The 22585-nt window shown below is 49.6% G+C and overlaps 1 protein-coding gene across 2 annotated transcripts in view; it reads right to left on the reverse strand.

Moving 5' to 3' along the window:
- arhgef10 (Rho guanine nucleotide exchange factor (GEF) 10) overlaps nt 1-22585 on the reverse strand; it is a 423195-nt gene that overhangs the window by 79502 nt on the left and 321108 nt on the right. For both annotated transcript variants that reach the window (XM_070884917.1, XM_070884916.1), the window contains one exon: nt 21426-21583. In XM_070884917.1, the coding sequence (XP_070741018.1) occupies nt 21426-21583 (158 nt within the window). The remainder of the gene's footprint in view (nt 1-21425; nt 21584-22585) is intronic.

Here is a 22585-nt window from a genome sequence, read left to right on the forward strand (position 1 = left end):
AGCACCCTCCGTCTGAAGTTTGTGTGTGATCCAGGCTTCGAGAGCAAATGCAAGAAAGATGCCAAGACCTGTCTGCTTTCAAACACAGACAGGCTGATGAGAGAAAACTTTCTGCCATAAGATACCAATGTCAGTGGGCATATTCATAAACAGGTCCATTTACTGCCACCTCAGAAGCAAGGACACTATTTCAGTTGGCATCCAAGACCTGTATGAGAGGAAGTGATGAAATTGACAAGAGCGCACATCAGAGACTTGGAGTATCAGAGAGGTGATTGGAGTTGTATGGGCTAGTATCAGATTGGCAGCTAAAGCAAAAGGTCAAGAATGCTGGATACAGTTGGATGGGCTAAGATATGAGATGAGAAGAAAAATGTTCGCAAAAAAGTACAAGTTCCATCCCTCAATGAAAACGATCGCATCTACACAGGCTGTTTCTGTTCCATAACCCACAGATTTTCCTACCAACGCACAAGAGATGAGGACCAGAATAAGGACTTATGTACAGCAAAGTGGAAGACAGAAACATGACTATGCCTGGCAATGTCAGCATCTGAGGGCTTGGATGTTGGGAGAAGTTGCACCCACTCACGAGCCCAATCCAATGACTCCTACTATTGGTACATGCAAGCTAATGTTGAGTGCGGATAGAATCAGGATTAGCTAAGATGGTTCAGTCAAACCCACTGAACAACAGTTATTATGCGATCTCATATGTGGGTGTGTTAATGGAGGGTCGCGTGCACCCATGAGTCACTGCCTTCAGGGGAGGAGAGATAAACAGAAAATCAGAAGAATTCGAGAGGAGAAATACAAAAGAGAAAACACATCATCTACAAATAAAGGATATCAAATGTTAAGCCATTAGATATAGAATTAACACCAGAAGTAAACAGAATTAAATAACTGCAGGCTCACCTTCCTTCTGTGCCTAGCTAATTTTTTCTGAACTTTGAGTGCAGATGACACATTTGGGACTCTGACTTGCTAGAGTGCCAAGACTAACAAGGAGCTGATTTTTTTTTTAATGAGCTTAGGTACTGTTATGTATGTAAACTTGTATATAGCTTGTACAGTCTACAATCCCTTGGGAGCACAGGTACTTAAGGAGGCCTCACAGGCTGAAGAGGCACTCTGGAGACCTGCAATAAAAGACGAAGATCACACTTTATTTTGAGCTCACAGTATCCAGTCAGACTCTTTATTCATATATAACAACTGGCGACGAGATACAGATGACGAACCCAACGTTGCAGAGAACAGTGGGCAGCTTGGATAAATTTTCAGAGAGAGATGATTGGGAAACTTTCGTGGAGCGATTCGACCAATACTTCGTGGCCAACGAGTTGGAAGGAGAAGCGAACGCTGCCAAACGAAGGGCGATTCTGCTCACTGTCTGCGGGACACCAACATATGGCCTCATGAAAAATCTGCTTGCTCCAGTGAAACGCACAGAGAAATTGTACAATGATTTGTGCATACTGGTCCGGGAGCATCTGAACCCAAAGGAAAGCATTCTGATGGCGAGGCACCGGTTCTACAAATGGTCTGAAGGCCAGGAGGTGGCGAGTTATGTCGCCGAGCTAAGACGCCTTGCAGGAATTGCGAATTTGAAGGACATTTGGAGCACATGCTCAGAGACTTTTTCATACTTGGCATTGGCCATGAAGTGATACTTCGCAAACGTTTGAATGTAGAGACCCCAACCTTGAGTAAGGCCATAGCGATAGCCTAGGCGTTCATTGCCACCAGTGACAATACTAAGCAAATCTCTCAGCACATGAGTGCTGCTACAAATACTGTGAACAAAGTAATGTTTTCAAATCGCAAGGTACAGGGCAGGCCCCACATGTCTACAGCTGCACGTCTGCAGATGTCTCAGAGTCCAACATCAAGGGTGATGAATGCAAGGCCATTAACACCTTGTTAGCACTGCAGGGGTGATCATTGTTTCCATTCATGCTGCTTCAAAGGGTACGTTTGCAAGGGCTGTGGAACAATGGGACACCTCCAACGTATGTGCAGGCGATCTGCAAACCTTGTTAATTCTGCAAACCATCATGTTGCAGAGGAGGACAGATCCACGGCGGATCACGACGAACCAGAGCCTCAGACTGAGGAGGCAGAGGTATACGGGGCGCACACATTTACCACAAAAGTGTTCCGCGATAATGCTGAAGGTTGAATTAAATGGACTCTGGGTGTCAATGGAGTTGGACACGGGCGCAAGCCAGTCCATTATGAGCAAAAAGACTTACGAAATATTGTGGTGCAGCAAGGTCTCAAGGCCAGTCTTGACTCCCATTCACACAAAACTGAGGACTTACACAAAGGAACTGATCCCCGTAATCGGCAGTGCTACTGTAAAGGTCTCCTACAATGGAGCGGTGCACAAGCTACCACTCTGGGTGGTACCAGTCGATGGTCCCATGCTGCTCGGCAGGAGCTGGCTGGGAAAGATATGCTGGAACTAGGATGACGTCCGAGCGCTATCACCCACTGACAACACTTTGTGTGCCGAGGTCTTAAACAAATTTCCTTCGCTGTTCGAACCAGGCATCGGGAAATTCCAAGGAGCAAAAGTGCAGATCCACCTAATTCCGGGGGCGCGGCCCATCCATCACAAGGCGAGAGCAGTACCGTACACGATGAGAGAAAGGGTAGAGATCGAGCTAGACCTGCTGCAAAGAGAGGGCATCATTTCACCGATCGATTTCAGCGAGTCCCAGTCCTCAAGGGAGATGGCACCATCAGAATCTGTGGCGATTACAAAGTAACTATCAATCGTTTCTCCCTGCAGGACTAATACCCACTACCTCTTTGCAACGCTGGCAGGAGGAAAGACGTTCACGAAGCTAGATCTGACTTCAGCCTACAATACGCAGGAACTGGAGGAATCATCAAAGTCCCTCACCTGCATCAACACGCACAAAGATCTTTTTGTTTATAACAGATGCACGTTTGGAATCCGATTAGCAGCAGCGATATTCCAGAGAATCATGGAAAGTTTACTGAAGTTGGTCCCGCACACTTTGGTCTTCCAGGACGACATCTTGGTCACAGGTCGGAACACAGTCGAGCACCTGCAAAACCTGGAGGAGGTTCTTAGTTGACTCAACTGCATGGGGCTCAGGTTAAAACCATTGAAGTGCGTTTTCCTGGCGCCTGAAGTGGAGTTCTTGGGCAGGAAGATTGCGATGGATGGAATCAGGCCCACCAACGCGAAGACGGAGGCAATCGAGAACGCACCGAGGCCACAGAATGTGACAGAGCTGCGGTTGTTTCTGGGACTTCTGAACTACTTTGGTAACTTCTTACCGGGTCTTAGCACACTGCTAGAAACACTGCATGTCTTACTACGAAAAGGGGATGAATGGGTTTGGGGCAAAAGCCAAGAAAATGCCTTTGTAAAAGCGAGAAAATTGTTATGCTCAAACAAATTGCTTGTGTTGTATGATCCATGTAAGCGTTTGGTACTAGCATGTGATGCATCGTCATATGGCAACAAGCTAATGATTTTGGGAAACTGCAACCGCTTGCTTATGCATCCAGGAGTCTGTCTAAGGCTGAGAGGCCTACAGCATTATTGAGAAAGAAGCGTTAGCGTGTGTCTATGGGGTAAAGAAAATGCATCAATACCTGTTTGGGCTAAAATTCGAATTGGAAACTGATCATAAGCCACTCATGTCCCTGTTTTCCGAGAGTAAAGGGATAAATGCCAATGCATCGGCCTGCATCCAGAGATAGGTGCTCATGTTGTCCGCAGACAACTACGCCATCCGCCACAGGCCAGGCACAGAAAACTGCGCCGATGTTCTCAGTAGGCTGTCATTGCCCACCACGGGGTGGAAATGGCGCAGCCCGCAGATCTAGCCATGGTTATGGAAGCATTTGAGAGTGAGCAATCACCCGTCACTGCCCGGCAGATGAAAACCTGGACAACCCAGGATCCCTTATTATCTCTAGTCAAAAGCTGTGTACTTCACGGGAGCTGGTCCAGTGTCCCAGTGGAAATGCAGGAAGAGATAAAGCCGTTCCAGCGGCGCAAAGATGAAATGTTTATACAAGCAGACTGCCTTCTTTGGTGCAATCGAGTAGTGGTCCCCAAGAAGGGCAGAGACACCTTTATCAATGACCTCCACAGTATCTATCCAGGCATCGTAATGATGAAAGCGACAGCCAGATCCCATGTGTGGTGGCCCGGTATCGATGCGGACTTAGAGTCCTGCGTTCACAGATGTAATACATGCTCGCAGTTAAGCAATGTACCCAGGGAGGCACTGCTAAGTTTATGGTCTTGGCCCTCCAAATCGTGATCTAGGGTACACGTCAATTATGCAGACCTGTTCTTGGGTAAAATGTTCCTTGTGGTTGTAGACTCGTATTCCAAGTGGATTGAATGTGAGATAATGTAGGCTAGCATGTCCGCTGCCACTACTGAAAGCCTGCGGGCCATGTTTGCCATTCACGGCTTACCCGATGTCCTGGTGAGCGACAACGGGCCATGTTTTACCAATGCTGAGTTCAAAGAATTCATGACCTGCAACGGGATCAAACATGTCACATCTGCTCCATTTGAACCAGCATGCAATGGTCAGACAGAGAGAGCAGTGCAAACCATCAAGAAAGGCTTGAAGAGGGTAACTGAAGGCTCACTTCAGACTCGCCTATCCGGAGTCCTGCTTAGCTACCACACAAGACCCCACTAACTCACTGGGATTCCACCTGCTGAACTGTTCATGAAAAGGACACTTAAGACAAGGCTTATCTCTAGACTTAAGACAAGACAAGCGGATTGGAAAGCAGCTAATGTAACGCCTCTGTTTAAAAAAGGGGGCAGACAAAAGGCAGGTAACATCTGTAGTGGGGTAAATGCTTGAAACTATCATTAAGGAAGAAATAGCGGGACATCTAGATAGGAATAGTGCAATCAAGCAGACGCAGCATGGATTCATGAAGGGGAAATCATGTTTAACTAACTTACTGGAATTCTTTGAGGATATAACGAGCATGGTGGATAGAGGTGTACTGATGGATGTGGTGTATTTAGATTTCCAAAAGGCATTCGATAAGGTGCCACACAAAAGGTTACTGCAGAAGATAAAGGTACGCGGTGTCAGAGGAAATGTATTAGCATGGATCGAGAATTGGCTGGCTCACAGAAAGCAGAGAGTCTGGATAAATGGGTCCTTTTCGGGTTGGAAATCGGTGGTTAGTGGTGTGCCACAACTGTTTACAATATACATAGATGACCTGGAAGAGGGGACAGAGTGTAGTGTAACAAAATTTGCAGATGACACAAAGATTAGTGGGAAAGCGGGTTGTGTAGAGGACACAGAAAGGCTACAAAGAGATTTAGATTGGTTAAGCGAATGGGCTAAGGTTTGGCAGATGGAATACAATGTCGGAAAGTGTGAGGTCATCCACCTTGGGGGAAAAAAAAAAACAGTAAAAGGGATTATTATTTGAATGGGGAGAAATTACAACATGCTGCGTTGCAGAGGGACCTGGGGGTCCTTGTGCATGAATCCAAAAAAGTTAGTTTGCAGGTACAGCAGGTAATCAGGAAGGCGAATGGAATGTTGGCCTTCATTGCGAGAGGGATGGAGTACAAAAGCAGGGAGGTCCTTCTGCAACTGTATAGGGTATTGGTGAGGCCGAACCTGGAGTACTGCATGCAGTTTTGGTCACCTTGCTTAAGGAAGGATATACTAGCTTTGGAGGGGGTACAGAGACGATTCACTAGGCTGATTCCGGAGATGAGGGGGTTACCATATGATGATAGATTGAGTAGACTGGGTCTTTACTCCTTGGAGTTCAGAAGGATGAGGGGTGATCTTATAGAAACATTTAAAATAATGAAAGGGATAGACACGATAGAGGCAGAGAGGTTGTTTCCACTGGTCAGGGAGACTAGAACTAGGGGGCACAGCCTCAAAATACGGGGGAGCCAATTTAAAACCGAGTTGAGAAGGAATTTCTTCTCGCAGAGGGTTGTGAATCTGTGGAATTCTCTGCCCAAGGAAGCAGTTGAGGCTAGCTCATTGAATGTATTCAAGTCACAGATAGATAGATTTTTAACCAATAAGGGAATTAAGGGTTACAGGGAGCGGGCGGGTAAGTGGAGCTGAGTCCACGGCCAGATCAGCCATGATCTTGTTGAATGGCGGAGCAGGCTCGAGGGGCTAGATGGCCTACTCCTGTTCCTAATTCTCATGTTCTTATGTAAGGCTCTCGTTAGTTCACCCTGATATTCATGAGGTAGAGGGCAGGCGGCTTCAAGAAAGTGCATACCATGATAGCGCAAATGTGTCACGCGAGATTGAAATCAATGATCCTCTATTTGTATTGAATTATGGACAAGGTCCTAAGTGGCTTCCCGGCACTGTCGTAGCCAAAGAGGGGAACAGGGTGTTTCGGGTCAAACTTTCAAATGGACTCATTCACCGGAAACACTTGGACTAAATCAAACTCAGATTCACGGACTATCCTGAGCAACCGACCTTGGACCCTACTTTTTTTGATCCCCCATCATACACACCAGTGGCAACCGGCACCACGGTTGACCACGAAGCAGAACCCACCATCCACAGCAGCCAAGCAAGACCCAACAACACCAGGCAGCCCAGCAAGGCCAGCTGCACAGCAGCCCAGTGAGAGCCCAATAAATGATTCAATAACACCAGTTTTCACACCGAGGTGATCAACCAGGGCAAGAAGGGCCCCAGATCAACTCACTTTGTAAATAGTTACACTATTGACTTTGGCAGGAGGGGGGGGTGGTTTGGGGGAGGGGGGAGTGTTGTTATATATGTGGACTTGTATTTACTCTGTGCAGCCACCAGAGGGCTCATCCCCTGGAGTCCCCAAGGGATCCCATAATCCCTTGGGAGCACAGGTATTTAAGGAGGCTTCACAGGTTGGAGAGGCACTCTGGAGACCTGCAATAAAAAACTATGGTCACACTTTACTTTGAGCTCAGTGTTCAGTCTGACTCTTTCTCCATACATAACATAACTCATTTACTAAAACACTGCTATTATGAGGGCATTTGTTCCAGCTCACATCCATTCTATGTGGTTGCATTGGAAAAAAAACACACAACCATCTGGCATTTTCCACAGATGGACTATAGTTGAGATTACACTAATTGACATTTCAAGGACATACTCAAAGCCTCCTTGATAAAGTGCAACATCCCCACTGACACCTGGGAGTCCCTGGCCATAGACTGCCCTAAGTGGAGGAAGAGCATCCGGGAGGGCGTTGAGCTCCTCGAGTCTCGTCACCGAAAGCATGCAGAGATCAAGTGCAGACAGCGGAAGGAGCGTGCGGCAAACCAGACTCCCCACTCACCCTTTCCTCCAACGACTCTGTCCCACCTGCGATAGAGACTGTAATTCCTGTATTAGACAGTTCTGTCATCTGAGAACTCACTTTTGGAATGGAAGCAAGTCTTCCTCGATTTCAAGGGACTGCCTATAAAGATGGGTACTGACCAAAAATAAACTTTTCAGCCCTGTTAAGAAATAGCTTTATCACCATCCCATCGACTGCCATTCTGTTCAAGCAACAATGAAACCACAGGCAAAATGGGATAACAAATCTGGTACACAAAGCAACGGTGTGGGGCTCATTATTGAGAAGGTGTGCATGACCCTCAGTTTATGCAGATATGCCTCCAGTAAGTGTTACCAGAGGTAACCAAAGGTTAGAAATGTGTTCCGTGAGTCTGTTCACCAGGTATTTCAGTTGCATTTATGATGAATGGGATTGTTACAATTTAAGCTCTATTCAATATCTGGTTCATGTATAAAGGGCTTGTTTACCGTTTCTGTAAGCAGATCCAGTCTCCTAGGAACTGAGACCTGTGTCTTGTATTCTCTGCTACACTGAGTTAGATCAAACAGTTCGCTCTCATCAAGGTAGACTATTTACTGGAGATCATGTAGACCGTGTCAGAAAGCAGAAAAAATTGCAGGATAAACTTTCCTGGGCCTGCCCTGGAGATCCCTTGGGCACAGCAAAGATCAGATAAGCAGGCAGGCTGGAGCACACGACTGTCGAGAAGCCTGCCCGATTTCCCCTCCTTCCATTTAGAGAAAAACTGGGCGTGTTTCTTTATAGCATGTGCCTGATCTTCCATTAACTGTACTGCCTGGCATCGACCCAGGAAAATCTCCCCCTACAACACAAGATCACTAGCACCAGCCAAACTACTAACCAAATTTACTTACAATAGAAAATGATTCACAGAAGCAAAAGGAATACTGGAAAAACAACAGTAGAATTTTTATATGAGGGATTTGGAAACATTCCACAGAGGTTTAAAGCTAGTTAGTCTTCTCAGAATGCTGCTTTCAGAAGCTTGAAATGTGAGTGTTTCTTTGGATGAGTCAAATGAGCTTTCTTTCATTCGTTGGCAAATACTAGGCAGCCTTAATGTGTATATTGCAGGGTGCCACGTTACATGCAGAACGTGAGAGCTTCCGAACACAATAATTCCTTAGTATTGCACTGGAATGTCAGTCCAGATTATGTACTCAAGTCCTAGAGCATGGCTTGAACCCACAACCTTCTGCCTCAGGGGCAGGAGCTGCAACACTGAACTAAAGTGACTCGTGAGGAAGGGGTGGGAGAGGAGCAGGGATTGGGAGAGGAGGGGCGCGGGAGCAGGAGCAGGGGAGGGGAGAGCAGTGGGGTGTGGGGGGAGCAGTGAGGGGCAGGGGGCTGGAGGGAGAAGAGAGGGGCGGGGGGGAGAGGGGGCAGGGAGGAGGAGGGAGGGGCAGGGGTCTGCGGGGAGAAGGGAGGGGCAGGGGACGTGGGGGGGGGGAGAAGGGAAGGGCAGGGGGCGGGGGGGAAAGGAGCAGAGGGTGGGGGGGGAAGGAGCAGGGGGCGAGGCGGGGGGAAAGGAGTAGGGGGCGGGGGAGTGGGGAAGGAGCAGGGGGCGGGGGCAGAGGGAGGAGCAGGGGGCGTGGGGGAGGAGCAGGGGGCGGGGGGGAGGAGCAGGGGGCGGGGGGGAGGAGCAGGGGGCGGGGGGGGGAGGAGCAGGGAGCGGGGGTGGGGAGGAGCAGGGGGCGGGGGGGAGGAGCAGGGGGCGGGGGGGGGAGGAGCAGGGGGCGGGGGGGAGGAGCAGGGGGCGGGGGGGAGGAGCAGGGAGCGGGGGGGGAGGAGCAGGGAGCGGGGGGGGGAGCAGGGGGCGGGGGGGGGGAGCAGGGGGCGGGGGGGGAGCAGGGGGCGGGGGGGGAGCAGGGGGCGGGGGGGAGGAGCAGTGGGCGGGGGGAGGAGGAGCAGGGGGCGGGGGGAGGAGGAGCAGGGGGCGGGGGGGAGAGGAGCAGGGGGCGGGGGGGAGGAGGAACAAGGGGCAGGGGGGAGGAGGAGCAGGGGGCGGGGGGGAGGAGGAGCAGGGGGCGGGGGGGAGAGGAGCAGGGGGCGGGGGGGGAGGAGGAACAGGGGGCAGGGGGGAGGAGGAGCAGGGGGCGGGGGGGGAGGAGGAGCAGGGGGCGGGGGAGGAGGAGGAACAGGGGGCGGGGGGAGGAGGAGGAGCAGGGGGCGGGGGGGAGGAGGAGGAGGGGGCGGGGGAGAGGAGCAGGGGGCGGGGGGGAGGAGGAGCAGGGGGCGGGGGGGAGGAGGAGCAGGTGGCGGGGGGGGAGGAGGAGCAGGGGGCGGGGGGGAGGAGGAGCAGGGGGCGGGGGGGGAGGAGGAGCAGGGGGCGGGGGGGGAGGAGGAGCAGGGGGCGGGGGGGGAGGAGGAGCAGGGGGCGGGGGGGAGGAGGAGCAGGGGGCGGGGGTGGAGGAGGAGCAGGGGGCGGGGGTGGAGGAGGAGCAGGGGGCGGGGGTGGAGGAGGAGGAGCAGGGGGCGGGGGTGGAGGAGGAGCAGGGGGCAGGGGGAGGAGGAGCAGGGGGCGGGGGGAGGAGGAGCAGGGGGCGGGGGGAGGAGGAGCAGGGGGCGGGGGGAGGAGGAGCAGGGGGCGGGGGGAGGAGGAGCAGGGGGCGGGGGAGGGGAGGAGCAGGGGGCGGGGGAGGGGAGGAGCAGGGGGCGGGGGGGGGGAGGAGCAGGGGGCGGGGGGGGAGGAGCAGGGGGCGGGGGGGAGGAGCAGGGGGCGGGGGGGGGGAGGAGCAGGGGGCGGGGGGGGAGGAGGATCAGTGGCGTGTGGGGGCGGGGGGAGGAGGAGCAGTGGCGTGTGGGGGCGGGGGGAGGAGCAGGGGGCGTGGGGAGGAGTTAGCTGGAGGGAGGCAGAAACCACGAGAGACCCTTTCTACACTGGCTGCACATGAACAATTAATTCAACAGTGGTACCAGTAACCACACCCCCACTCCCCATTCACCAACAATCCCACTCCTTACCTTCCCTCTGTCACTGACCATCACATCATCCTCTTGGACACAATGCAAAAATAAAAGCCACCACCAAATACATTTTCCAATCTAGATTTATAAATTAAATCATGCCACCTTTCATACAAAAACAAACAAATAACCCTCGCACATTCCCTTAGTGAGCTTTTGCGTCCTAGTGCTCGTATGAAGTGCTACCCCAGTGGCTGCAGCATGGCTGGTGGAAACCGCTGACTTTCAGTGGAGGAGAATTCAGATGGCCGTGGAAGGCGACCTCGAGCAGCTCTGGGCCCAGAAGGCCCGGCTTCAGACTGTAGCAGTCAGACGTTGGGTGACTGCTGTTTTTGCTACAATGGAAGCGGAGACATCGGCCATGGTTGGTTTCACAAGTGTGTTGATGGAAGTGGCCACCCATTCCATGTTGGAAAGGATGGGCTCCAAGCTCTGCGCTAAGTCCTGAGAGAAGATGGTGCAGGCAGGTTTCCTAATGTACCAAGCATTTTGGTGTGTTACCCCAGTAAAACCACCCCTCCCCCTCCCCCCACGGCAATCTGACTGCTCCCCATCGACCACCATCGCCGCTTGCCCCTCCCATAATCAGGACCCCTCCCACAGACCACCATTGTACCCTCCACTAGGAAATCGAAACCCCCCACCACACACCCTCCGATCTCTCTCACTTCCCCAATACACCTCTCTGATCGTGTGGGTTTCAGCCTCGTGAAGCAGGCTTCCTGCTCAAAAGGCCTCGAGCCGGTCAATCAGGGGCAGGAACCCCACTTCAGGGAACTGTGCAGTTAAATTCTGCAGGATATTTGGGAAACCCGTTCTTCTGGATGTCCCGACCTCACAACATCGTCCCCCTCCCTACCCCGGCCCACCCGGCACAAAGCTCAGCTCCAGGCTAAAATCCAGGCCACTGTGCCCACACCCCCAACACACACCCCTGCTTCATTACACCCAATGGAATCAAGTTTCGGTCTGAGCTGCTCCTATTTTTTTGGAGCAACTACTTTAGAATGGAGCATCTTAGAAATTGCAATTCTTGGCATTTAGTTTGCTCCAGTTCTAGTGAGCTGGAATAGTTTCATTTTAGAACAGATTTTTTTTTCCAAAAGGGGGCATGTCCAGCTACTTACACCTGTTTTGCAAGTTTAGGCAGTGAAAACTTACTCCAAACTAACTTAGAATGGAGTAAGTGCAGATTTTTGTACGCTCAGAAAAACCTTGCCTACACTTATAAATCAGGCATAAGGAACGAGAGATGGCCGGGGGGGGGGCGGGTGGAACGGGGGTTTACAAACATTAAACACTTCACTTTTACAAATAAAGAGCCATCATCAACAATAAATGATAAATAAATCAATAAATCAACCAATAAATCAATCCAAATAAATTTAAAGAAAATAATTTAAAAAATCAATAAATAAAAAATTGTTTCTACTCACCTATTGCAGCACCGGGAGCCCTCCAACAACGTGCTGGGATGTCACCCTCCCCAGTGTCTCTTTCTCTGTCTCTGTTAGTGTCTCTCTGTGTTTCTGACAGCGAGGGGTGGGGGGAAAGAGGGGAGGGGAAGGGGGGATAGGGTAGAGTGAGAGGAGGGGGTGGGAGGGAGGAAGGGAGGGAGTGGAGAGGAGGGAGGGGAGAGAAGGGAGGGAGGGGGGAAAGAGAAGGGGGGGAAAGAGAAGGGGGGGAAAGAGAAGGGGGGGGAAAGAGAAGGGGGGGAAGAGGAGAGGGGGAAGAGGAGGGGGGAAGAGGAGGGGGGAAGAGAAGGGGGGAAGAGAAGGGGGGGAGAGAAGGGAGGAAAGAGAAGGGGGGAAAGAGAAGGGGGGAAAGAGAAGGGGGGAAAGAGAAGAGGGGAAAGAGAAGGGGGGGAAAGAGAAGGGGGAAAGAGAAGGGGGGAAAGAGAAGGGGGGGAAAGAGAAGGGGGGGAAAGAGAAGGGGGGGAAAGAGAAGGGGGAAAGAGAAGGGGGGGAAAGAGAAGGGGGGAGAGAATGGGGGGGAGAGAAGGGGGAGAGAGGAGAGAAGGGGGGGAAAGAAGAGAAGGGGGGAAAGAAGAGAAGGGGGGGAGAGGAGGGGGGGAGAGAAGGTAAAAATAAAAAAGGGAAGGTGGCTCAACCGTGGCTATCTAGGGAAATCAGAGATAGTATTAAAGCCAAGGAAGTGGCATACAAATTGGCCAGAAATAGCAGCGAACCTGGGGACTGGGAGAAATTTAGAACTCAGCAGAGGAGGACAAAGGGTTTGATTAGGGCAGGGAAAATGGAGTACGAGAAGAAGCTTGCAGGGAACATTAAGGTGGATTGCAAAAGTTTCTATAGGTATGTAAAGAGAAAAAGGTTAGTAAAGACAATCGTAGGTCCCCTGCAGTCAGAATCAGGGGAAGTCATAACGGGGAACAAAGAAATGGCAGACCAATTGAACAAGTACTTTGGTTCGGTATTCACTAAGGAGGATACAAACAACCTTCCGGATATAAAAGGGGTCAGAGGGTCCAGTAAGGAGGGGGAACTGAGGGAAATCTTTATTAGTCGGGAAATTGTGTTGGGGAAATTGATGGGATTGAAGGCCGATAAATCCCCAGGGCCTGATGGACTGCATCCCAGAGTACTTAAGGAGGTGGCCTTGGAAATAGCGGATGCATTGACAGTCATTTTCCAACATTCCATTGACTCTGGATCAGTTCCTATGGAGTGGAGGGTAGTCAATGTAACCCCACTTTTTAAAAAAGGAGGGAGAGAGAAAACAGGGAATTATAGACCGGTCAGTCTGACCTCAGTAGTGGGTAAAATGATGGAATCAATTATTAAGGATGTCATAGCAGTACATCTGGAAAATGGTGACATGATAGGTCCAAGTCAGCATGAATTTGTGAAAGGGAAATCATGCTTGACAAATCTTCTGGAATTTTTTGAGGATGTTTCCAGTAAAGTGGACAAAGGAGAACCAGTTGATGTGGTATATTTGGACTTTCAGAAGGCTTTCGACAAGGTCCCACACAAGAGATTAATGTGCAAAGTTAAAGCACATGGGATTGGGGGTAGTGTGCTGACGTGGATTGAGAACTGGTTGTCAGACAGGAAGCAAAGAGTAGGAGTAAACGGGTACTTTTCAGAATGGCAGGCAGTGACTAGTGGGGTGCCGCAAGGTTCTGTGCTGGGGCCCCAGCTGTTTACATTGTACATTAATGATTTAGACGAGGGGATTAAATGTAGTATCTCCAAATTTGCGGATGACACTAAGTTGGGTGGCAGTGTGAGCTGCGAGGAGGATGCTATTAGGCTGCAGAGTGACTTGGATAGGTTAGATGAGTGGGCAAATGCATGGCAGATGAAGTATAATGTGGATAAATGTGAGGTTATCCACTTTGGTGGTAAAAACAGAGAGACAGACTATTATCTGAATGGTGACAGATTAGGAAAAGGGAAGGTGCAACGAGACCTGGGTGTCATGGTACATCAGTCATTGAAGGTTAGCATGCAGGTACAGCAGGCGGTTAAGAAAGCAAATGGCATGTTGGCCTTCATAGCGAGGGGATTTGAATACAGGGGCAGGGAGGTGTTGCTACAGTTGTACAGGGCCTTGGTGAGGCCACACCTGGAGTATTGTGTACAGTTTTGGTCTCCTAACTTGAGGAAGGACATTCTTGTTATTGAGGGAGTGCAGTGAAGATTCACCAGACTGATTCCCGGGATGGCGGGACTGACCTATCAAGAAAGACTGGATCAACTGGGCTTGTATTCACTGGAGTTCAGAAGAATGAGAGGGGGCCTCATAGAAACGTTTAAAATTTTGACGGGTTTAGACAGGTTAGATGCAGGAAGAATGTTCCCAATGTTGGGGAAGTCCAGAACCAGGGGTCACAGTCTGAGGATAAGGGGTAAGCCATTTAGGACCGAGATGAGGAGAAACATCTTCACCCAGAGAGTGGTGAACCTGTGGAATTCTCTACCACAGAAAGTAGTTGAGGCCAATTCACTAAATATATTCAAAAGGGAGTTAGATGAAGTCCTTACTACTCGGGGGATCAAGGGGTATGGCGAGAAAGCAGGAAGGGGGTACTGAAGTTTCATGTTCAGCCATGAACTCATTGAATGGCAGTGCAGGCTAGAAGGGCTGAATGGCCTGCTCCTGCACCTATTTTCTATGTTTCTATGTCTAAGGGGGGAGAGAGGAGAGAAGGGGGGGGAAAGAAAAGGGGGGAAAGAAGAGAAGGGGGGGAAAGAAGAGAAGGGGGGGAAAGAAGAGAAGGGGGGGAAAGAAGAGAAGGGGGGAAAGAAGAGAAGGGGGGGAAAGAAGAGAAGGGGGGAAAGAAGAGAAGGGGGGAAAGAAGAGAAGAGGGGGGAAAGAGGAGAAGGGGGGGGAAAGAGGAGTGGGGGGGAGAGGAGAGGAGAGGGGAAGGTCTGAACGGGAGGGAGGGGGGAAGAGACTGAACTGGAGGGGGGGTTGGAGGCTGAACTGGAGGAAGGCGAGGCTGAACAGGCTCCGCCGCCGGCGAAGTATCCGCTGGGCCGCTGCCGCTGCCACTTCAGGCGGGGCCCACCCCAGCAAGATGCCGGGTGGGCCCCGCCGACGATGTGGGGGGGGGGGGGGGGAAAGAGAGGAGGGGGGTGGAGAAGGGGGAAGAAGGGGGGGGTGGAGAAGGGGGAAGGACGGGGGGGGGGGGAGAAGGGGGAAGGAGGGGAGGGGAGGGGAGAAGGGGGAAGGACTGAACGGGAGGGAGCTGAACGGGAGGGAGGTCCAAGTCCCGATCTTCGCCCAGGGAGCCCATTCGGCCAGGGCTAGGGCCGGCGTGCTTCAGGCCCCTCCCACACAGCCTCGGGGGCGAGGAACTACTGCACATGCGCGCACACTCTAGCGTGCATGTGCAGAGGTCCCGGCATGGTTTTCAGTGCCGGGACCTGGCTCCGCCCCAAACCCCTTGTGTTGCGCCACGCCAAGCATGAAGATGTCTTGAGGAGCTCGCGGAATCACAAGGCAAGTTTTCGGCGCCCTTTTTTATTCCAGGAAGTCGGCGCGCCGATTTTAGAGAGGGCGGAAACTTGGGCCCAATAACAAACTGCTTCATCACATCCAACACACACTCTGCTTCCACAGACCTTTGGGCAAGTTACAGAAGCTTCTATTAAACATTAAATATAGCAGATCTAAAGATGCTGACGAGACTTCCAGTCCAAGCTTGCAAAATTGAATTTTGCAACAAACTTAACAGTGAATTATTAAAATTACTACGGTGTCTTTAAACCACTGTCTGCAGTATTAAATTATCCTAGCAAATCATTTTCTGCAGACAATCAAATTCACTCTACCAGAAAATAGCTGCAGTGTCGTAGCATGCTTGGCTATTATTTTGGAGGTCACTGAATAAACTAGATTATTCATCAAGTGTTTGATTGGCCTTTTGTCATGGTTGTTTTCAGGATTGTGTGTGTGTGGTAATCCTGAATGTTATTACATTTTATGGAGGAACTTGGTGTATCTCAGTTCTAGTTAATACGTGTAATGCTTTCAAATTGCTGCACGACGGAAGCCTGGGGGCAGAAATTTTGTAGCACTGAGCAGAATAAACGGTTGTTGAAAGCACAGACTTTGAGGTCATGGTGACCAGAGGGAATTCTGCACAAAATGTCTTCTCCCAGGTGCCCTCTGATCAGTAGTTTAAAGCATAAAAATACTGGACCCGAAAGAGGCCAGTTAAGGATGCAACTGTCTCTTTCCATTTGAGACCACATGACACTTGGGTAGAATTAAATGTACAATATTGACGCAAAGAGATTTTGGCAAAAACGGCAATCAGGTTGTCAGGTTGACAATAGGACTCTCGAGAATGCTGAAGCCAAAAAACGTTAGAGGACATCCAGGAATCATATAACTCTAGCATGGTGTCAAAACAAGTTTAAAAAGTTCCCTGGTGGACCAACACATTGCCTGGGAACATTTTAGATTTTAAATATAAATCTTGAGAAAGAACCGATGCTACCTGACTGTTGTCCTCTAAAATAACCAGCCAACTAGCAAGCAAGCGCAGAGCTCCTTTGTCATGTTGGGCGGGGAGGGGAGGAGAAAGAGTACAACACGCAGCCAGCAATGTAACACTGCTCTGGCAGCTGAACATTACACTCTGATGACATCTGACTTGACACCACTAACTGTGATATAATACTACTGTTAAAGGCTGGGACTCAAACTCAGGGTAGTCACGTTAAATGAGTCATTATTCATAGGGTTATATGTAACCTTTAGGGCTGCTGACCAAGGGCCGTGTGGCTCTTTGTCGGCCGTCACGGACACGATGGGCCGAAATGGCCTCCTTCTGCGCTGTAAATTTCTATGTTTTTATGTTTCATGCTTAAATAGCAACAACCATATAACTTAAAGTGCAGACACTTGGCTGATTGGAAATTTCTTTCAACAAATATTAACTGGTGAAGCTGATCCTCATGGGGCCATAACTTGCTCACCATGGCTGCAGTAAGGAAAATCAGGTTAGGCAGTTTCAATGTAGTCTTCCGTAATTAGCAGTCTCAGCGCAATACTGCCCATAATTCGTGACTAATTGGTATAATTAGGCAGCTTCACCCCTCAGCAGCAGAGCATTTAGCAGTGCAAGTGGGGAGGGGCAGAGGGAGTTATGGAAGGGATAGTGGAATGTCAAGCTTCAGTCCTTCAAACCAGCATAAAGGATTAAGAGGACGTTCATTACCAAGTAAAATTTTAAAATCCACCCCTTCCCATGGAGAAGATATTTGGGGGTATATACTGGAGGATAAGGCTCTGTGGAACTTTATCGGAGAGTACTCCTTTAATGTGGGCCCCCAGTTATTTCAAAATTTGTAAGAGAGCGGTCAGTTGCTTAGTTTCAGAAAATTTATTTTTGAAGGTTTTTCCTGATTTTGTGAAATTGGTGGCCAAGAAATGGACCCTGGTTATTATTGTTATGATGATCTGGATTGCAGTGCCTGGAAAGGGCAGTAGAAGCAGATTCAATAGTAACTTTCAAAAAGGAATTGGATTAAATACTTGAAAAGAAAACAATTGCAGGGCTATGGGGAATGAGATTAATTGGATAGCTCTTTCAGTGAGCCGGCACATTCATGATGGGCTGAATGGGCCCGCCTCCTGTGCCGCATGATTCTATGATAGTATGGTTTTGCTCCTTCCCCCTCCCATCCCCCCAATGTAACCGGGGTGCTGCGTTTTATGCAAGCCCTGACTTGAACTCAGCTGTATTTCCGGATTCATTCATTTGACAGATACTGAATGAATGGGTCTTCTGCCTAGGATTGGTGCTCACTCCAAACTGGTGAAAGAAGTTATGTACAAGTTGAAACTCCGTTATCCAGAACCCTCGGGACCTGGTATGTTCTGGATAAGGGATTTTTCCGGACAAGGGGTAGTCACATTAAATTGTGAGGCCTCCTTAAGTACAGGTGCTCCCAAGGGATTGTGGGATCCCTTGGGATGCCAGGGGATGAGCCCTCTGGTGGTTAAACAAAGTATTTACAGGTTTACATATGTAACAAGTTCTTAGGTGGCTGTACAGTCCAATACGAGAATCACAGTCTCTGTCACAGGTGGGGCAGATAGTCGTTGAGGGAAGGGGTGGGTGGGACTGGTTTGCCGCACGCTCTTTCCGCTGCCTGCACTTGATTTCTGCACGCTCTCGGCGACGAGACTCGAGGTGCTCAGCGCCCTCCCGGATGCACTTCCTCCACTTAGGGTGGTCTTTGGCCAGGGATTCCCAGGTGTCAGTGGGGATGTTGCACTTTATCAGGAAGGCTTTGAGGGTGTCCTTGTAATATTTCCGCTGCCCACCTTTGGCTCATTTGCCGTGAAGGAGTTCCGAGTAGAGCGCTTGCTTTTGGAGTCTCGTGTCTGGCATGCGAACTCTGTGGCCTGCCCAGTGGAACTGAGCAAGTGTGATCAATGCTTCAATGCTGGGGATGTTGGCCTGGACGAGGACGTTAATGTTGGTGCGTCTGTCTTCCCAGGGAATTTGTAGGATCTTGCAGAGACATCGCTGGTGGTATTTCTCCAGCGACTTGAGGTGTCTACTGTACATGGTCCACGTCTCTGAGCCATACAGGAGGGCGGGTATCACTACAGCCTTGTAGACCATGAGCTTGATGACAGTTTTGAGTGCCTGGTCTTCAAACACTCTTTTCCTCAGGCGGCCGAAGGCTGCACTGGTACACCGCAGGCAGTGTTGGATCTTGTCGTCAATGCCTGCTCTTGTTGATAGGAGGCTCCCGAGATAAGGGAAGTGGCCCATGTTGTCCAGAGCCACGCCATAGATCTTGATGTCTGTGCAGCGAGAACAGGCTGATGGAGGACTTTTGTCTTACTGATGTTTAGCCTAAGGCCCATGCTTTCATACGCCTCGGTAAATACATCGACAATGTCTTGGAATTCAGCCTGTGTGTGTGCACAGACGCAGGCGTCGCCTGCATATTGTAGCTCGCGACAGGGGTTTGAGTGGTCTTGGACCTGGCTTGGAGACGGCGAAGGTTGAACAGCTTCCTACTGGTTCTGTAGTTTAGTGCAGGTACTGAGCAAGGGGATATCGGGGCTGGCTGGCTGGCTTGGGGCTGGGAATGCGTCAGAGATCATGTGAGTGGGGCGGGGGTGGGCGGGGCGCCGGTGGATCACGTGGTCAGGCCAGCGATTGCGGGAGTCGACAGCGAGGAAGGACTTCAATTTATTCATGTCGGAGCGGCCAGGAATGGTTCTGAATGAGGGGTGGTGCCAGATAAGGGAGTCCTAGATAAGGGAGGTTCAACCTGTACTGCAATAGGCCTCAGGACCTATAGCAGTACAAATTCCAGGTGTGCTTTATTGTGGCTTGCTGGCCGAAATAGCATCCAAGTGGTCTCCACTATCTGCTGCATAATTGAGGGTAGGGTGGTTGGGGGAGTGGGTGGAGGAGTACAGTGTCAGTTGTGGCTTAGTGGGTCGCACTCTTGCCTCTGAGTCAGAGGGTTGTGGGTTCAAGTCTCACTCCAGTGCTGAGGGAGAGCTGCACTGTCAGAGGTGCCGCCTTTCGGATGAGATGTTAAACCAAGTCTGCTCTCTCAAGATGTAAAAGATCCCATGGCACTATTTCGAAGAGGAGCAGGAATACTATCCCTGGTGTCCTGGCCAATATTTATCCCTCAATCAACACAACAAAAATAAACGATTATCTGGTCATTATCACATTGCTGTTTGTGGATGCTTACGGTGTGCAAATTTCATACATTACAACAGTGATTACACTCCAAAAATATTTCATTGGCTGTAAAGCACTTTGAGACATACGGTGGTCGTGAAAGGCGCTATATAAATACAAATCTCTCTTTCTTTTACTGACTTGGTCTCCTCATCCTAATGCCCTGGAAACTGGGTCCCAAGTGGAAGAAAATCGGCCACATCACCTTGAAGCATTTTGCTTCTCTGTTAAAAATAACGTAGAAAGAGCTGAGAAAAATCTGCCTGGTTTGTAACCAATGTGGTCAAATTACCTCAATAAACCTGCAGCGCAATAGTTAGTGTAATTGCTTTAATCATCATTAACAAAGCACATTATGGTCAGCCAATGTATTTCTTCAGCAAAAGTTTCACTTCTACGTCACTGAGGTGGCTGAGCCATGGATATGGATTTAACATTAAAAAAATAAAATAAAATCTAACTTCAGTTAATGTCTTCAGCACCTTTTAAAATAAGTGAATGATCACAATGTCAATGTGAAATGTAGCAATGTTTATTAACTAAAAAGTATATTGTTTTGGGGTGTTTGTGTAGGTACAGCTTAAACCTTGGAGGAGTATAGTTTCTTTTATTTCTGAGGACCAAATTATCATCCATCATCATAGGTAGCCCTCGGAATTGAGGAAGACTTGCTTCCACTCCTAAAGTGAGTTCTTTGGTGGCTGAACTGTCCAACAGGAGAGCCACAGACCCTGTCACAGGTGGGGCAGATATTCGTCGGGGAGGGGGGGGTGGGGAGGACTGATTTGACGCATGCTCCTTCCGCTGCCTGTGCCTGACCTCTTCACGCTGGCAGCGTTGAGATTCGAAGAGCTCAGCGCCCTTCCGAATGCATTTTGTCCACCTAGGGCGGTCTTCGGCCAGGGTCTCCCAGGTGTCAGTGGTGATGTCGCACTTCACCAGGGAGGCTTTGAGGGTGTCCTTGTAATGTTTCCACTGTCCACCTTTGGCTCGTTTGCCATGAAGGAGCTCTGCGTAGAGCAATTGAAGACCAAATATGCCAGTTCTGTCAACCATGGGCACTATTTGATTCAGTATAGATTTAACAACAAAGAAATCCAGAGAGTTTATAGAGGTGAATTAAACAGTCACCTTCAAAGGGGAACTGGATAAATACTTGGAGACAAAATTGCAGGGATAGAGCAGGGGAGTGGGACTAACTGGATTGCTCTTTGAAAGAGCCGCGCAAACTGGATGGCCTGAGTGGCCTCCTTCTATGCTGTACTATTCTTTTTAAAAAAAAATATTTGTTCCTGGGATGTGGGTGTCGCTGGCAAGGCCAGCATTTATTGCCCATCCCTAATTGCCCTGGAGAAGGTGATGGTGAGCTACCTTCTTGAACCACTGCAGTCAGTGTGGTGAAGGTATCCGCATAGTGCTGTTAGGGACGAATTCCAGCGATGATGAAGGAATGGTGATATACTTCTAAATCAGGACGGTGTGTGACTTGGAGGTGGGCTTAGAGGTGATCGTGTTCCCATGTGCCTGCTGCCCATGTCCTTCTAGGTGGCAGAGGTCACGGGTTTGGGAGGTGCTATCAAAAAAGCTTTGGCGAGTTCTCTGATCTATGACTGGTCAAAACTATTCATTTAAACCCACATGAATATTTTAATTCCACCAGTGTCTTTTAAAAATGAGTCGAGATGTAGTGTGAAAAGATCGAAGAAAAATTTAGTTTTCTTTGTCCTGCCGCACGTTGATATTTTATGAAGCATGTTATTGAGGGGGGAAAATGAAACAGGAAACGAAGCTTACGTTTATATAACTAAAAGATTCGAGAAAGTGTTGCGAGTAAAATCTGAGAGCGGTTCATAACAAATAGAGGGAGTCTACCCACCTTCTGCCTTTGTATAGATAGAGATATTTCCATTGACAAGTCCAGCGTACAGGCACCGAAACTTGTACCCCAGGCTCATCACTGTTGATTTATCTGGAGCAAAGAAATGCTGCAGTCGTACTTTCTTCGAAGCTTGATTGCTCTTGTATACTGAAATGCTGCAGTGGGACAGAGAAAGAATATGCTCAGTGATATATCCCATCCACTGCATCTCATGGTATAAAAATATGGGCATCTAAAGAAATGTCTGTCTGTAGCGCTACTCAGTGGAATATATTTGGGCAGATCTTGCCTTTGTGCGATAGTGTAAAACGGGTGTAAAACGTCCACATGTCCGATACTAGACTCCCAAAACAAGCGCTCCACTCAGAGCTCCGACAGGGCAAGCGAGTCCCAGGTGGGCAGAGGAAATGCTTCAAGGACACCCTCAAAGCCTCCTTGAAAAAGTGAAACATCCCCACCGACACCTGGGAATCCCTGGCCCAAGACCGCTCAAAGTGGAGGAGAAGCATCCGGGAAGGCGCCGAACACGTCAAGTCTCTTTGCTGGGAGCACGCGGAAGCCAAGCACAAACAGAAGGAGCGCACGACAACCCAAGCACCCCAACCACCCGTCCCTTCAACCACCGTCTGCCCCACCAGCGACAAGAGATTGCAGATCCTGCATTGGACTCTTCAGTCACCTGAGATCTCATTAGTGTGGGAGCAAGTCATCCTCGACTCCGAGGGACTGCCTAAGAAGAGATAGTAAATCAGCAACTTTTATCTGCATTGAAATCAATGGAAAAATAAATCAGGAGTGATGTAAAACGGGCCACCGACTCGCTATCACCTGTTCTACACTATCGCACATAGGCAAGATCTGCCCCATTCTGTCTACATCGGTTTCCTTTGATCTGCTGTGCTCTTTGCTAAAATCACACAGGTGGCTCCTTTTTACAGTTAACCCCCCCAAGAATCACAGCAATGTGTCGGTCAAAGTAAAAACATTCTGAAAAAATTTAACTTTTTCCCTATATATATATATATATCAGAAAGATTTACATTTTAATGCAGTTCTCTACTTTTATCTTACCATTTGTTGACAGAAATGGAGAATTTTCAAGCTGCACAAGAAAGTATCGATCTTGAACGCAGAACATGTGTTTGTATTTACAAGAA

The sequence above is a fragment of the Pristiophorus japonicus genome, chromosome 7 (genome assembly GCF_044704955.1).
Source record: "Pristiophorus japonicus isolate sPriJap1 chromosome 7, sPriJap1.hap1, whole genome shotgun sequence".
Taxonomy (NCBI): Eukaryota; Metazoa; Chordata; class Chondrichthyes; family Pristiophoridae; genus Pristiophorus; species Pristiophorus japonicus.